The following is a 16,076-nucleotide window of genomic DNA, read 5'->3' as shown; positions in this document are numbered from 1 at the left end:
TAATCACCCCCACAAAGCAAAAGGAACACCATTCATACATAAGGACCTCAGTAAATTGGCACGTGTTTGAGTTGACCCAGTGAACAAGACACAATCTCAATATGAAGGCCAGATGAAGTAAAACCTTTTGGACTTCTAGTGGCAGATCAGATAAACAATATTGATACTAAATGACTAAAATCGGAATACCTGATGAATGAGAATGATAAATGGACTGAAGGCATTCCAGTTGAACCGTCGGCCCTGGACCAATAATCAGACTAAACAGGGGTTGACAAACCAAGAGGAACAACAAGATCTTGTTGTGAAACTCAATTTCCAACAAGATTACTTAATGTCCTAAACTGAAAATGCTACTGAGAAGGCGGTCATGTGGGAACACGACCAAATACTATCAGTAGATGTATGTGTTTATAAAGTGTGTGCCATAATAATGTTGGCACAATAGGATTGTTATTCCTTGGAATTTATCAAAAATAGAAAGTTGTTACTTTATGGTTATTATAAATCACATTTCAGTGTATGCACGATAAGAAAACAAATGGAAAAATCTAAATTAAACTGAGTTCTTAATGAATGTAGAGTACAACAGGCCATTTATAGCTTAGGTTATACAGAAATCATACTGCACTTATAACAGTTGAAAGACTTGAAAGGAAAGCAGTAATTGAGAAGAGAGTAAGACAAAAGTTGAAGCCCACCTTTGACGATGGTCAATCAATGCAATGAGCAAGCAGTAAAACATTGGTGTTTCGGTACCGTCAGCAGCCGTTGACCTATATAGGTCAAGAGAAGTGTCCAATACCTGTAGATTTTGTAATTATTTATACGTATTTTCGTGTTTATTGCTGTGTGTCTGTAGTGACATAGGCGCCGTATTGGAGATGCTTAGAATAGCCTATTCCGCCATACTGATGATGTCAGGGGTCAAAGCAGACAGGTGGAATCTAACACTTACATATTCCCAGAGAGGTTATAAGATGAGCATCAACAACAGCAAATCAAAAGTAACAGAATGTAGCAGTTGAATTAAATTGGTCAATGCTGAGGGAATTACATTATATTTATCTTATTACGACACCAAAACAAGTGATGATGGCCAAAGTAGAGATAGTGTAAAATGCAGACTGGCCACAGCATGGGAAGCACTTCTGAAAGAAAGAAAAAAAAGAAAAAAAAAAAGAAAAAAAAAAAAAAAGAAAAAAAAAGAAAAAAAAGACGATTTTGTTAACATTGGATATAAATTTAAATCTTGGGAAGGTTTTTTTTTTTTTTGAAGCTTTTCATAATTTAGACAACTAGCACTTCAGCCAAAAAATTATAGAAGCTTTGGAAATGTTGTGCTATACAAGTATTTTGAGGACTGATGACAATGTGTAACGAATAAGACGGAACTCTATCAACTGGGGGAGAAAAAAAACTTATGGCACTATCTGGCTACAACAAGGGATCGGTTAACAGGAAACAGTCAGAGGCACCAATGAATTGTCAATTTGGTACTGAAGGGAGAGTGGGGTGTAACAATAGCAGAGCGAGACTGAGGGATGAAAACATTTAACGGGTTCAAATGGTTCTTTGGAGATGTAGAGGCTTAGACAAGACAGACAAGCAACATAGCTATGTTAAATAGGTCTTCAGATGGAAGACCACAATAGGCCCACTTGTACATAGGAATGCATTTGTAAATGTGCTGCACACAGCCATATTCCAAATACAAATGAAGCTCACTACTTGTAAACTTGCCCATTAAAATATGTCTTGCGCCCCCCCCCCCCCCATTTTTTTACAGTTTCTGTTCATTACTATGATTTTCCTTGCTGTATTTCTATTCATTTTTGAAAGTATGAAAGTATCTTCACCAATATTCTGAACTGTTCTTCCTTCTACTATCCAGTGTGTAGTCCGTCCATCCTCACACAGTACAAATGTTGGAGTTACAGGGACAGAATATAAATGTTTCTTCCACAAAAGAAATTTTATAAAATGTAAAAATCATTTTAAAGTTTTTGAACCAATATTTATTTCTTTACAAGCAACGTGCATGAAAAACCTACTAAATGATAGAAGCAAATAATCATGTAGCTTTGCCCCTACTTTTTATAATAATGTTGCAAACTAATAATGTTAGTTCACAATCACTTATGAGAAGATCCGTCTCAAAACAAATATGTATTCTGAAAAATTCCAAGTCATGTCATGTAGCCTATCCGCCATACATGGACTCATTTAACTTTTAAGTTTCATAGTTTTTACTAAAGTGTTTAGAAAGAAAGATGCAGTATTCAATGTTTATAAAACATGTATGTAATACAAGTAGTAACAGTATTACAATGAACTGTCAGTCTATTTATCATTCATCCATACAACATTATAGTTACCATCTGATGTGAGCACTAAATAATCTCCTGGAAGGGCATAACGCAAATTAATACAAAAATACAAACAGTGACTGCCTTAAATGTCAGCGCTTTAGAACCTGCTACAACCTATGAATGCAAGGCCAGGAAGCACTGTATAAAAATGCATGTGTATTGTGTCTCAGGGTAAATCGTCAGAATAATGAACATTAAGCTATGGGCGGATGGAAAGTTAAGAATAGCGCAACATAACTAGCATGTTTTTGGAAATTCTTGAACGTCTTTCTGAACGTCGAACAGCTCTAGTTTCCTTTGAAATGTCAGATTCTGGGAATTATGACGAAAACGAAACAAAGCAATGAACTAACGTACTAGATGAACAACATGAAATGGGCTACTATAGATAACAAATGATGCCGATGGACAACAACACCCACATTGCAACAGAAATAACTAATAAGGCACCATTACAAAGAAAAGGAAGAGTTTTGCAAGCACATTCAGAGCAGTGAGGTGTACCCATATTAAGCTCTTTTGGAACTATTGGCCCTACCCAGAGCGATTTTAGGTTACTCCTAACAACGTTGATCTAACGCAAGAAACGAAAATTAAATGGCTATACACAAGTTACATGCAGCACGACGAAGACAACACGTTAACGTATGTAACATAGCCCTGTCACGTAAGCGCGGAACAGCACTCAACCTTTACACATTAAAATTATATGAAGTACAAGATGCAGAAAACATTCACATCACATATGCAAGCTGTGTTATAGGGTATTCGAAAGAGTGCTAAATATCTGCTAGCGGGCCAACAAAGCATGGCCTACCAACCGCTGCAAAATTCCTGAACAGTACACGTGCTACGGATTTACTGTGTCTAATTACAGCTGACATCGTATAGTCTATAGTTTTCGGATATTACAATAACGTTGCCTTATTTCATGCCTTTTCACTGTTTTGGAGCTCGGATTCTCCGACCACGTTGTCACTCATTTTTTTGTATGTACACAAATTCACAGATACACACACGCGTACAGTTATCACTCTTCCTCATTCACGCAATGTAGTCTTGCCAACATAGGAGCTGAGACGAACAGTTTACATCACTCAACGCAGAAAATTCTTGCGTCAGCTGACTCTCGGTCGATCAGTACCGCCATATTTAACTCGATATCATGAGTAACTTCGTGTTCAGGAATAAACATATTTGGTCCAAAAACTGATCTAAACGTGGTTCAAGAAATCATTTTTATATTTGTTATACCGGTACCGGTAACTTAAGGCTACCAAGTAACAAACGTTCGAGGTATCGAAACACAATTTTGGTCTAGTGGGCGTACGCAAATGGTTATATTCCTGGATAGTTTCACGGAACGTTTCTCTGCTCACGCTTTTATGTGTTTTAATACAGGGTTCCTTTCAGCATGAGAACGCCAAAACGATATAGAGTTTATTTAAAAATATACCTCATCATTTCGGCACTTGAGAAAGTGACTCGAGTGTTAAAGTATCGAGAAAAAATGTAAAGCAAATGCTTTTGCGTTAAGCTTACACTATGCGTACCGTTACTTATTTGTTGTTATATGTGTCAAAGTATGTAAATGTGCTGAAGCATATAGATAAACCGTCAAAGCTTCACTGACCTATAAATTCGTTTTATATAAGGAGCACACCCAGGTGTAGCACGAAAAAGAAGGGAACCAACGAAAAAATTCTCCTGCCGGAGAACATAAAAGGCGAATATGTTTCTCTTTAAACGATTCTGACAGAAAAGTGGGGATCAACTTCATTCCGCCTTCCTCACTGAACATTTTGGCATGCGAACATTTCACGCTCTTTCAACACACTTAAAATTCCGATCCAAATTGCACCCTCCCCTATACGTGTTTGCCGGTCTGGTAGGATTCAGACACCTCCCCTCCTCCTCAAACCTCAGCATGATCCCCACTCACCTATATTTTTCATTTCAACTGTCCCCTGTCTTTTCAGCTCCCATTGCTATTGTCTTCATCCGTCTCTCTTTCAGTGCACTTTCTCTCATCACCATCACTGTCGCCTCTTTCTGTCTCTCCCACTGGTAATCTCTTCCACCGTCACTGTCTCTCTACATCTACATCTACATCTACATCTACATCCGTACTCCGCAAGCCACCTGACGGTGTGTGGCGGAGGGTACCCTGAGTACCTCTATCGGTTCTCCCTTCTATTCCAGTCTCGTATTGTACGTGGAAAGAAGGACTGTCGGTATGCTTCTGTGTGGGCTCTAATCTCTCTGATTTTATCCTCATGGTCTCTTCGCGAGATATACGTAGGAGGGAGCAATATACTGCTTGACTCTTCGGTGAAGGTATGTTCTCGAAACTTCAACAAAAGCCCGTACCGAGCTACTGAGCGTCTCTCCTGCAGAGTCTTCCACTGGAGTTTATCTATCATCTCCGTAACGCTTTCGCAATTACTAAATGATCCTGTAACGAAGCGCGCTGCTCTCCGTTGGATCTTCTCTATCTGTTCTATCAACCCTACCTGGTGCGGATCCCACACTGCTGAGCAGTATTCAAGCATTGGGCGAACAAGCGTACTGCAACCTACTTCCTTTGTTGTCGGATTGCATTTCCTTAGGATTCTTCCAATGAATCTCAGTCTGGCATCTGCTTTACCGACGATCAACTTTATATGATCATTCCATTTTAAATCACTCCTAATGCGTACTCCCAGATAATTTATGGAATTAACTGCTTCCAGTTGCTGACCTGCTATTTTGTAGCTAAATGATAAGGGACCTATCTTTCTATGTATTCGCATCACATTACACTTCGCTACATTGAGATTCAATTGCCATTCCGTGCACCATGCGTCAATTCGCTGCAGATCCTCCTGCATTTCAGTACAATTTTCCATTGTTGCAACCTCTCGATACACCACAGCATCATCTGCAAAAAGCCTCAGTGAACTTCCGATGTCATCCACCAGGTCATTTATGTATATTGTGAATAGCAACGGTCCTATGACACTCCCCTGCGGCACACCTGAAATCACTCTTACTTCGGAAGACTTCTCTCCATTGAGAATGACGTGCTGCGTTCTGTTATCTAGGAACTCCTCAATCCAATCTCTGCTAGTCTCTACCAGCCCAAATATGTTTGCATGCCAAAATTTTTGTGAGGATGGTGGAATGAGGTTTGAAGGAGCCACCTCTCCACTTTTTGAGTCTCTTAAACAGGATCGTGTTCACTTTTTTTGTACTCCTACAGGAGCATTTTCCCGCTGGTTCCCTTCTTTTTCTTGGTATAGCACGGTGTGCTGCTTATGTAAGACACATTATAGAGGCCAGTAATGTTTTCACGGTTATTCATGTCGAGACACTTGTATACTTTGAAACGTATAAACAAGTAAATACACATAGTATAAGGTTAATACAAAATCGTTTGTTTTACATCTGTTTATATACTTTGCCAACATGGCCATAGCTGGGTGGGGGGGGGGGGGGAGGGGGGGTCTGATAGGGGTGGCACTGTGGGGCAATGCTCTGTGTTAAAATACCAACTCTCTGTCGTAACATATACTATCAACTAAGATAAAATGCTAAGTAAATTACTTGCTTATAATATGATTGTTGTTGTTGTTGTGGTCTTCAGTCCTCAGACTGGTTTGATGCAGCTCTCCATGCTACTCTGTCCTGTGCAAACTTCATCATTTCCCAGTACCTACTGCAACCTACATCCTTATGAATCTGCTTAGTGTATTCATCTCTTGGTCTCCCTCTACGATTTTTACTCTCCACGCTGCCCTCCAATGCTAAATTTGTGATCCCTTGATGCCTCAAAACATGTCCTATCAACTAATCCCTTCTTCTAGTCAAGCTGTGCCACAAACTTCTTTTCTCCCCAATCCTATTCAATACCTCCTCATTAGTTGTGTGATCTACCCATCTGATCTTCATCATTCTTCTGTAGCACCACATTTCGAAAGCTTCTATTCTCTTCTTGTCCAAACTAGTTATCGTCCATGTTTCACTTCCATACATGGCTACACTCCATACAAATGTTTTCAGAAATGACTTCCTGATACATAAATCTATACTCGATGTTAACAAATTTCTCTTCTTCAGAAACGCTTTCCTTGCCACTGCCAGTCTACATTTTATATCCTCTCTACTTCCACCATCATCAGTTATTTTACTTCCTAAATAGCAAAACTCCTTTACTACTTTAAGTGTCCCATTTCCTATTCTAACTCCCTCAGCATCACCCGATTTGATTTGACTACATTCCATTATCCTCGTTCTGCTTTTGTTGATGTTCATCTTATATCCTCCTTTCAAGACACTGTCCATTCCGTTAAACTGCTCTTCCAGGTCCTTTGCTGTCTCTGACAGAATCACAATGTCATCGGCGAACCTCAAAGTTTTTACTTGTTCTCCATGAATTTTAATATCTACTTCGAATTTTTCTTTTGTTTCCCTTTGTGCTTGCTCAATATACATATTGAATAACATCGGGGAGAGGCTAAAAACCTGTCTCACTCCTTTCCCAACCACTGCTTCCCTTTCATGCCCCTTGACTCTTATGACTGCCATCTGGTTTCTGTACAAATTGTAAATAGCCTTTCGCTCCCTGTATTTTATCCCTGCCACCTTCAGAATTTGAAAGACAGTATTCCAGTCAACAATGTCAAAAGCTTTCTCCAAGTATACAAATACTAGAGACTTAGGTTTGCCTTTTCTTAATCTTTCATCTAAGATAAGTCGTAAGGTCAGTATTGCCTCATGTGTTCCAACATTTCTACGGAATCCAAACTGATCCTCCCCGAGGACCGCATCTACCAGTTTTTCCATTCGTCTGTAAAGAACTCGCGTTAGTATTTTGCAGCTGTGACTTATTAAACTGATAGTTCGGTAATTTTCACATCTGTCAGTTAGATTCTTCTCGAAGTCTTAGGGTATGTCGCCTGTCTCATACATCTTGCTCACCAGCTGGTAGAGTTTTGTCAGGACTGGTTCTCCCAAGGCCATCAGTAGTTCTACTCCCGAGACCTTGTTTCGACTCAGGTCTTTCAGTGCTGTGTCAAACTCTTCACGCAGTATCTTATCTCCCATTTCGTATTCATCTACATCCTCTTCCCTTTCCATAATATTGTCCTCAAGTACATCGCCCTTGTATAAACCCTCTATATACTCCTTCCACCTTTCTGCTTTCCCTTCTTTGCTTAGAACTGGGTTGCCATCTGAGCTCTTGATATTCATACAAGTGGTTCTCTTCTCTCAAAAGGTCTCTTTGATTTTCCTGTAGGCAGTATCTATCTTACCCCTAGTGAGATAAGCTTCTACATCCTTACATTTGTCCTTTAGCCATCCCTGCTTAGCCATTTTGCACTTCCTGCCAATCTCATTTTTGAGACGTTTGTATTCCTTTTTGCCTGCTTCATTTACTGCATTTTTATATTTTCTCCTTTCATCAATTAAATTCAATATTTCTTCTGTTACCCAAGGATTTCTACCAGCCCTCGTCTTTTTACCTACTTGATCCTCTGCTGCCTTCACTACTTCATCCATCAGAACTACCCATTCTTCTTCTACTGTGTTTCTTTCCTCCATTGCTGTCAATTGTACCCTTATGCTCTCCTTGAAACTCTGTACAACCGCTGGTTCTTTCAGCTTGTCCAGGTCTCATGTCCTTAAATTCCCACCTTTTAGCAGTTTCTTCAGTTTTAATCTACAGGTCATAACCAATAGATTGTGGTCAGAGTCCACATCTACCCCTGGAAATGTCCTACAATTTAAAACCTGATTCCTAAATCTCTGTCTTACCATTATATAATCTATCTGATACCTTTTAGTATCTCCAGGGTTCTTCCATGTATACAACCTTTTTTTATGATTCTTGAACCAAGTGTTAGCTATGATTAAGTTATGCTCTGTGCAAAATTCTACCAGACGGCTTCCTCTTTCATTTCTTAGCCCCAATCCATATTCACCCACTATGTTTCCTTCTCTCCCTTTTCCTACTGACGAATTCCAGTCACCCATGACTATTAAATTTTCGACTCCCTTCACTACCTGAATAATTTTTTTTATCTCATCATACATTTCACCAATTTCTTCATCATCTGCAGAGCTAGTTGGCATATAAACTTGTCCCACTGTAGTAGGTGTGGGCTTCGTATCTGTCTTGGCCACAATAATGCGTTCACTATGCTGTTTGTAGTAGCTCACCCGCACTCCTATTTTTTTTATTCATTGTTAAACCTACTCCTGCATTACTTACCCCTATTTGGTTTTGTATTTATAACTCTGTATTCACCTGACCAAAAGTCTTGTTCCTCTTGCCACCGAACTTCACTAATTCCCACTATATCTAACTTTAACCTATCCATTTCCCTTTTTAAATTTTCTAAATTACCTGCCCGATTAAGGGATCTGACATTCCAGGCTCCAATCCGTAGAACGCCAGATTTCTTTCTCCTGAGAACGACGTTCTCCTGAGTAGTCCCCGCCCGGAGATCCGAATGGGGGACTATTTTACCTCCGGAATATTTTACACAAGAGGACGCCATCATCATTTAATCATACAGTGAAGCTGCATCTCCTCGGGAAAAATTACGGCTGTAGTTTACCCTTGCTTTCAGCCGTTTGCAGTACCAGCACAGCAAGGCCGTTTTGGTTAATGTTGCAAGACCAGATCAGTCAATCATCCAGACTGTTGCCCCTGCAACTACTGAAAAGGCTGCTGCCCCTCTTCAGGAACCACTCGTTTGTCTGGCCTCTCAACAGACACCCCTCCGTTGTGGTTGCATCTACGGTACGGGCATCTGTATCGCTGAGGCACGCAAGCCTCCCCACCAACGGCAAGGTCCATTGTTTGTGGGGGGCTATAATATGATATAATGATTTTTTTTATAATATGATATAATGAAAAAAATTACTACAAGCGTATTGACATTTAAGTACTCTGAATTAACTGCAATTTGTTACAATCAAATATATGAATTCTTTATTTTACCCATAGCCAGCATTTGAACTATGTTTGGGAGCTTTGTCCATATTGTAATCTATAGTACAGGAAATCCCCTTTTAAACTAAAGTGAGCAAATTAGAGATAATTTGTCTGTGATATTGGTTAGTGTAATGTAGGTACAGTGTCTCAGTCAGTTAGCGACACAGTTGCTTGTTTATTGCTGTGAACTGAAGACTGAGTGATTTTTCGATGTATATACGGGCTTTCTTTAGCAAAAACCGAAGAGTTGAAGAGAAAAATTATCTCGAAGAACGTTATTCCTCAAAACAGGTGGAAGCACCAGATATGATTACTTCTCCCAGTCCTATGGAAACAAGTTCGGTTGAAATATGTTGATGGTGTTGGCTATGCCATTCCTTCTGATATTGCACAAGTCGGAGAACTGATGAAGTAAATTATTTCAGACATACACACATCAAAAAATATGTTGCATCACCTTGGTTCCAAGCTCTCCTGAACACTGACCTCGAATGTGTATATTGTAACAATAACACAGTCCGTTTGATTGTTGATAAATCTCATTCTAGCCGCACAGAGATGTAAAACAACCACAAATGTGGAGTGCCTACGTGATGGAGTGGCTAAGACAGCCGGTTAATTGCAGTCATAACACTAGGAAGGAAGAGCACTACTGTTTTGTCTGTAGTTTCGTCATGCCTAGTATGTCAGTTCCAGATTTAGATCGTATCAGCACTGTTTCGTTGTGACAGGAAGGGCTCTTATCAAGGAAAGTTTTCAGATGTCTCAGAACGAACCAAAGCTATGTTGTTCGGACATGGATGAGGTACAGAGATACCGGAACTGTCGATGACTTGCCTCGCTCAGGCTGCCCAAACGTTACTGCTGCAGCTGGAGACAGCTTCTTACGGATTTCAGTTTAGAGGAACCCTGAAAGGAAAACTATCTTACTGAATATTGATCTTCGAGCAGCCAAATGACTCAAACTGTGCGAAATAAACTGCATGATGTGCATCTTCAGTCCTGACGCCCATGATAAGGTCCAACTTTGACACCTAGACATCACGTAGCGCGGTACAGATGGGCCCAACAGCGTGGTGAATGAACACAATCTGCGACATGACCGCGAATAAAGCAATGACCCGAATATAGAATCAATTTCCTTTAGTTACGTCGATGATCACAAATTTTTTGTCATCAGACTACCGGTTTCGGTCTTTAATGACAATCTTCTGATCTACAGCAAAACATGGGAAAACATAAATACACTAGCAGATTGTCCGAAGATTAAAATCGTAAAACAGACCATAATGAAAAGTACTACTGACATACATGTACATTTATGCGATGTAATAAATTGATAAATAATCAGCATTGGCGGCCGAAGACTTCCGGCATAAGAAGTCAGCCTCATTCCTGCCAACGGCCTTGTCAAAGAGGGCGGAGGAGCGGATAGAGGTTCAGGGCACTCTCTCGTCCTAGGGGTGTGAAATTGCCCCTAAAGGCGGAAGAATCAGCAATGATCAACGACACGAGGATGCAGAAGGCAATGGAAACCACTGCAGACACGTAACGTGTATCCACAGGACATGTGGCCTGTAGTTGAAGAAGTGTCATGATGATCTCTCCATTGGCAAAAGATTCCGGAATAGTCCCCCATTCGGATCTCCGGGAGGGGACTGCCAAGGAAAAGATTACCATGAGAAAAAGATTGAATAATCAACGAAAGGATAATGTTCTACGAGTCGGGGCGTGGAATGTCAGAAGCTTGAACGTGGTAGGGAAACTAGAAAATCTGAAAAGGGAAATGCGAAGGCTCAATCTAGTGAAGTGGAAGGAAGACAAGGATTTCTGGTCAGATGAGTATCGGGTAATATCAACAGCAGCAGAAAATGTTATAACAGGTGTAGGATTCGTTATGAATAGGAAGGTAGGGCAGAGGGTGTGTTAATGTGAACAGATCAGTGACCGGGTTGTTCTAATCAGAATCGACAGCAGACCAACACCGACAACGATAGTTCAGGTATACATGCCAACGTCGCAAGCTGAAGATGAACAGATAGAGAAAGTGTATGAGGATATTGAAAGGGTAATGCAGTATGTAAAGTATGGGCTTGGGACAAGGAATGAAAGAGGAGAAAGACTAATTGAGTTCTGTAACAAGTTTCAGCTAGTAATAGCGAATACCCTGTTCAAGAATCACAAGAGGGGGAGGTATACTTGGAAAAGGCCGGGAGATACGGGAAGATTTCAATTAGATTACATCATCGTCAGACAGAGATTCCGAAATCAGATACTGGATTGTAAGGCGTACCCAGGAGCAGATATAGACTCAGATCACAATATAATAGTGATGAAGAGTAGGCTGAAGTTCAAGACATTAGTCAGGAAGAATCAATACGCTAAGAAGTGGGATACGAAAGTTCTAAGGAATGACGAGATACGTTTGAAGTTCTCTAACGCTATAGATACAGCAATAAGGAATAGCGCAGTAGGCAACACAGTTGAAGAGGAATGGACGTCTCTAAAAAGGGCCATCACAGAAGTTGGGAAGGAAAACATAGGTACAAAGAAGATAGCTGCGAAGAAACCATGGGTAACAGAAGAAATACTTCAGTTGATTGATGAAAGGAGGAAGTACAAACATGTTCCGGGAAAATCAGGAATACAGAAATACAAGTCGCTAAGGAATGAAATAAGTAGGAAGTGCAGGGAAGCTAAGACAAAATGGCTGCAGGAAACATGTGAAGACATCGAAAAAGATATGATTGTCGGAAGGACAGACTCAGCATACAGGAAAGTCAAAACAACGTTTGGTGACATTAAAAGCAACGGTGGTAACATTAGAGTGCAACGGGAATTCCACTGTTAAATGCAGAGGAGAGAGCAGATAGGTGGAAAGAATACATTGAAAGCCTCTATGAGGGTGAAGATTTGTCTGATGTGATAGAAGAAGAAACAGGAGTCGATATAGAAGAGATAGGGGATCCAGTATTAGAATCGGAATTTAAAAGAGCTTTGGAGGACTTACGGTCAAATAAGGCAGAAGGGGTAGATAACATTCCATCAGAATTTCTAAAATCATTAGGCGAAGTGACAACAAAACGACTATTCACGTTGGTGTGTAGAATATATGAGTCTGGCGACATACCATCTGACTTTCGGAAAAGCATCATCCACGCAATTCGGAAGACGGCAAGAGCTGACATGTGCGAGAATTATCGCACAATCAGCTTAACAGCTCATGCATCGAAGCTGCATATATAGAAGAATGGAAAAGAAAATTGAGAATGCGCTAGGTGACGATCAGTTTGGCTTTAGGAAAAGTAAAGGCACGAGAGAGGCAATTCTGACGTTACGGCTAATAATGGAAGCAAGGCTGAAGAAAAATCAAGACACGTTCATAGGATTTGTCGACCTGGAAAAAGCGTTTGACAATATAAAATGGTGCAAGCTGTTCAAGATTCTGAAAAAAAGTAGGGATAAGCTATAGGGAGAGACTGGTCATATACAATATGTACAACAACCAAGAGGGAGTAATAAGAGTGGACGATCAAGAACGAACTGTTCGTATTAAGAAGGGAGTAAGACAAGGCTGTAGCCTGTCGCCTCTACTCTTCAATATGTACATCGAGGAAGCAATGATGGAAATAAAAGAAAGGTTCAGGAGTGGAATTAAAATACAAGGTGAAAGGATATCAATGATACGATTCGCTGATGACATTGCTATCCTGAGTGAAAGTGAAGAAGAATTAAATGATCTGCTGAACGGAATGAACAGTCTAATGAGTACACAGTATGTTTTGAGAGTAAATCGGAGAAAGACGAAGGTAATGAGAAGTAGTAGAAATGAGAACAGCGAGAAACTTAACATCAGGATGGATGGTTACGAAGTCGATGAAGTTAAGGAATTCTGCTACCTAGGCAGTAAAATAACCAATGACGGACGGAGCTAGGAGGACATCAAAAGCAGACTCGCTATGGAAAAAAAGGCATTTCTGGCCAAGAGAAGTCTACTAATATCAAATATCGGCCTTAATTTGAGGAAGAAATTTCTGAGGATGTACGTCTGGAGTACAGCGTTGTATGGCAGTGAAACATAAACTGTGGGAAAACCGGAACAGAAGAGAATCGAAGCATTTGAGATGTGGTGCTATAGATGAATGTTGAAAATTAGGTGGACTGATAAGGTAAGGAATGAGGAGGTTCTACGCAGAATCGGAGAGGAAAGGAATATGTGGAAAACAATGATAAGGAGAAGGGACAGGATGATAGGACATCTGCTAAGACATGAGGGAATGACTTCCATGGTACTAGAGGGAGCTGTAGAGGGCAAAAACTGTAGAGGCAGACAAAGATTTGAATACGTCAAGCAAATAATTGAGGACGTAAGTTGCAAGTGCTACTCTGAGATGAAAAGGTTAGCGCAGGAAAGGAATTCGTGGCGGGCCGCATCAAACCAGTCAGTAGACTGATGACAAAAAAAAAGTATGAAGAGGTGTACATGTTTTATAAAACGTGTCCTAATGTACTGAAGCCATAGTGGTATTGTCAAATGTTAAACACAATATTAGCACCAGCATCGTTATATATATATATATATGTGAATAACAGTCTGATGTCAAAAATTTCGTGACTGTAAAGGAAATTTATGGTGAGTGAACTCGGAAGAATTGACATCAAGTTCTATTCACAGATGAGACTCGCACATGCCTTCAACCAGACAATAGTCAGAGGCATCTTATGACGTAGTGTGGTCAGTTTGAACGTCTTAATCACACTGCCCAGGGGAGGCATTACGTCGGACGAACGTACGCCATTTCAGGTCATTGAAGGCCAAACAGCTATACGATACAGGAGTGACAACCTCCGATGAACAGTGCAACCATATCGGCAGAATTTGAGAGAAATATTCGTCATAATGGACGACAATTCTCGCGCCCATAGTGCACAGCTTGTGAATGTGTTCTTTCATGATAACGAAATTGTTAGATTAGAATGGCGTGTGTGTTCTCCATTCATGAACCCTATCGAAAGTGCCTGGGATACATTTAAAAGGGCGGTTTCTGGACGAGATGACGCACCATCGACAGTAAGTGATGTACACCGAGTCGCCGCTGATGAATGGGACAATCTGGACCAACAGTGCCTTGATGATGTAATGGACAGTATGCTACGACGAATAAAGGCATGCATCAATGCGAGAGGACGTGTACCGGATATTAGAGGTACTGGTGTATGCTGCGATCTGGAACACAAATTCAGAAAGTTTGGAATATTGTTGTATAACTTGCAATTTTTTGTTTTCATGAGCAATAACGAGAGCTGAAATGTTGTTTTTGTATATCTCTCTTCCATTGTTATGTAAAGGGCCAGGAACTCCTAGAACTGCTGTGATGCAACATTTTTTTTGATGTGTATCCAAAAGAAAATAACAGGGCCTTTGTAGCGGACTGGTTCAAGCGATATAAACGACTGCAGTTGTCTGTCGAGAGATATGCTGCTTTTTTGCTATCCTTGACAGCAGTTTTTAATTCGTGGTAGCAAACCGAATTCTAACACTTCAACAGTATTCAGAAAGTGGAAGAAAACCCTGATTCAAAAACTAATTTTCCAAAACACGAAAAATCCATTTCTCAAACACAAATAATTGCAACGTGGCATGGAAAATTACATAGAATATCTACAACTAGCAGTGTTGAGATGTTGATACATCAAAAAGTATTAGGGAAGAAACAAGTATTACTTGAATTCTATTACTGAAGTAATACACATGCTAGTTGTAAACAAATAAGCTTTGCATGGAAATTATGTTTTGGAGGAAAGAAAAAAAATTCAAAATTTCTTTGAAAACCGTGCCTGAAAGATAAGAATCTGAGAGAGACTCGCAGTCATATACCACAAAATGCAACACATCCTTCACCTGAAATTCAAAATCAAATAATTCAAGAAAAGCATACATGTTAAACATATTAAGGAATCTGACGCAAACTGTTTTACCCTAATGGAAGACGGGACGAGAGATACTCTCAGAGTGACACTTGCAAACTACTTTCTCAATTATTTGCTGAATGTATTCCAGTCTCTATTTTTCTCTACAGTTCTTACCCTCTACACCTCCCTCTAGTACCATCAAAGTTATTCCTTTATGTCTTAACTCTTAACAGATATCCTATCAGCATTCCCCTTCTTCTGGTCAGTGTTTTCCATATATTCCTTTCCTCACCGATTCTCTGGAGAATCCCCCATGCCTCACCTTACCAGTTTATCTAATTTTCAACATTCTTTTGCAGCGCCACATCTGAAATGCTTCAATTCTGTTTTTTCTGGTTTTCCCACAGTCCATGCTATGTTCCAAACGCACATTCTCAGAAATTTCTTCAACAAATTAAGGTCTACGTTTGACACTAATAAACTTCTTTTAGCCAGGAATGCCAGTATCTGTCTGCTTTTTATGTTGACCTTGCTGTGTCTGTAATTTTTTTTTTTTTTTTTTTTTTTTTTTTTTTTTTTTTTTTTTTTTTTTTTTTGGTAGCAGAATTCCTTAACTTCACCTGCTTTGTGAGACGAATCTTCATGTTAAGTTTCTCGCTGTTCTTTTTCTGCTATTTCTCATTACTTTCGTCTTTCTTCGATTTATTCCCAATCCATAGATGATTGTTGCAGTGTCTGTGTGTTTACGGTTTGCATTTTTTCATATGATTTGTCAAGCCAATGGCAGCACGGCATCTCTTGCCGCAATT

General features: G+C 39.9%; 1 protein-coding gene across 8 annotated transcripts in view; it reads right to left on the bottom strand.

Annotated features, from left to right (window-relative positions):
• LOC126268086 (threonine--tRNA ligase 1, cytoplasmic) overlaps positions 1–3,641 on the bottom strand; it is a 136,943-nt gene extending 133,302 nt beyond the window's left edge. Inside the window, exon 1 of one of the 8 annotated variants that reach the window (XM_049973591.1) lies at positions 3,308–3,641. In XM_049973591.1, the coding sequence (XP_049829548.1) occupies positions 3,308–3,355 (48 nt within the window). In that variant the 5' untranslated portion in view covers positions 3,356–3,641. Of the gene's footprint in view, positions 1–3,189 lie in introns of all 8 variants that reach the window. The other 7 variants (XM_049973588.1, XM_049973590.1, XM_049973589.1 and 4 more) reach the window with 7 other exon arrangements.
• Positions 3,642–16,076: the final 12,435 nt, after the last annotated feature.

Source organism: Schistocerca gregaria, chromosome 4 (assembly GCF_023897955.1).
Source record: "Schistocerca gregaria isolate iqSchGreg1 chromosome 4, iqSchGreg1.2, whole genome shotgun sequence".
In the NCBI taxonomy this organism is placed as follows: domain Eukaryota; kingdom Metazoa; phylum Arthropoda; class Insecta; order Orthoptera; family Acrididae; genus Schistocerca; species Schistocerca gregaria.
The sequence above is the reverse complement of the archived record's forward strand: the minus strand, read 5'-3'. Positions and strand labels throughout refer to the sequence as shown.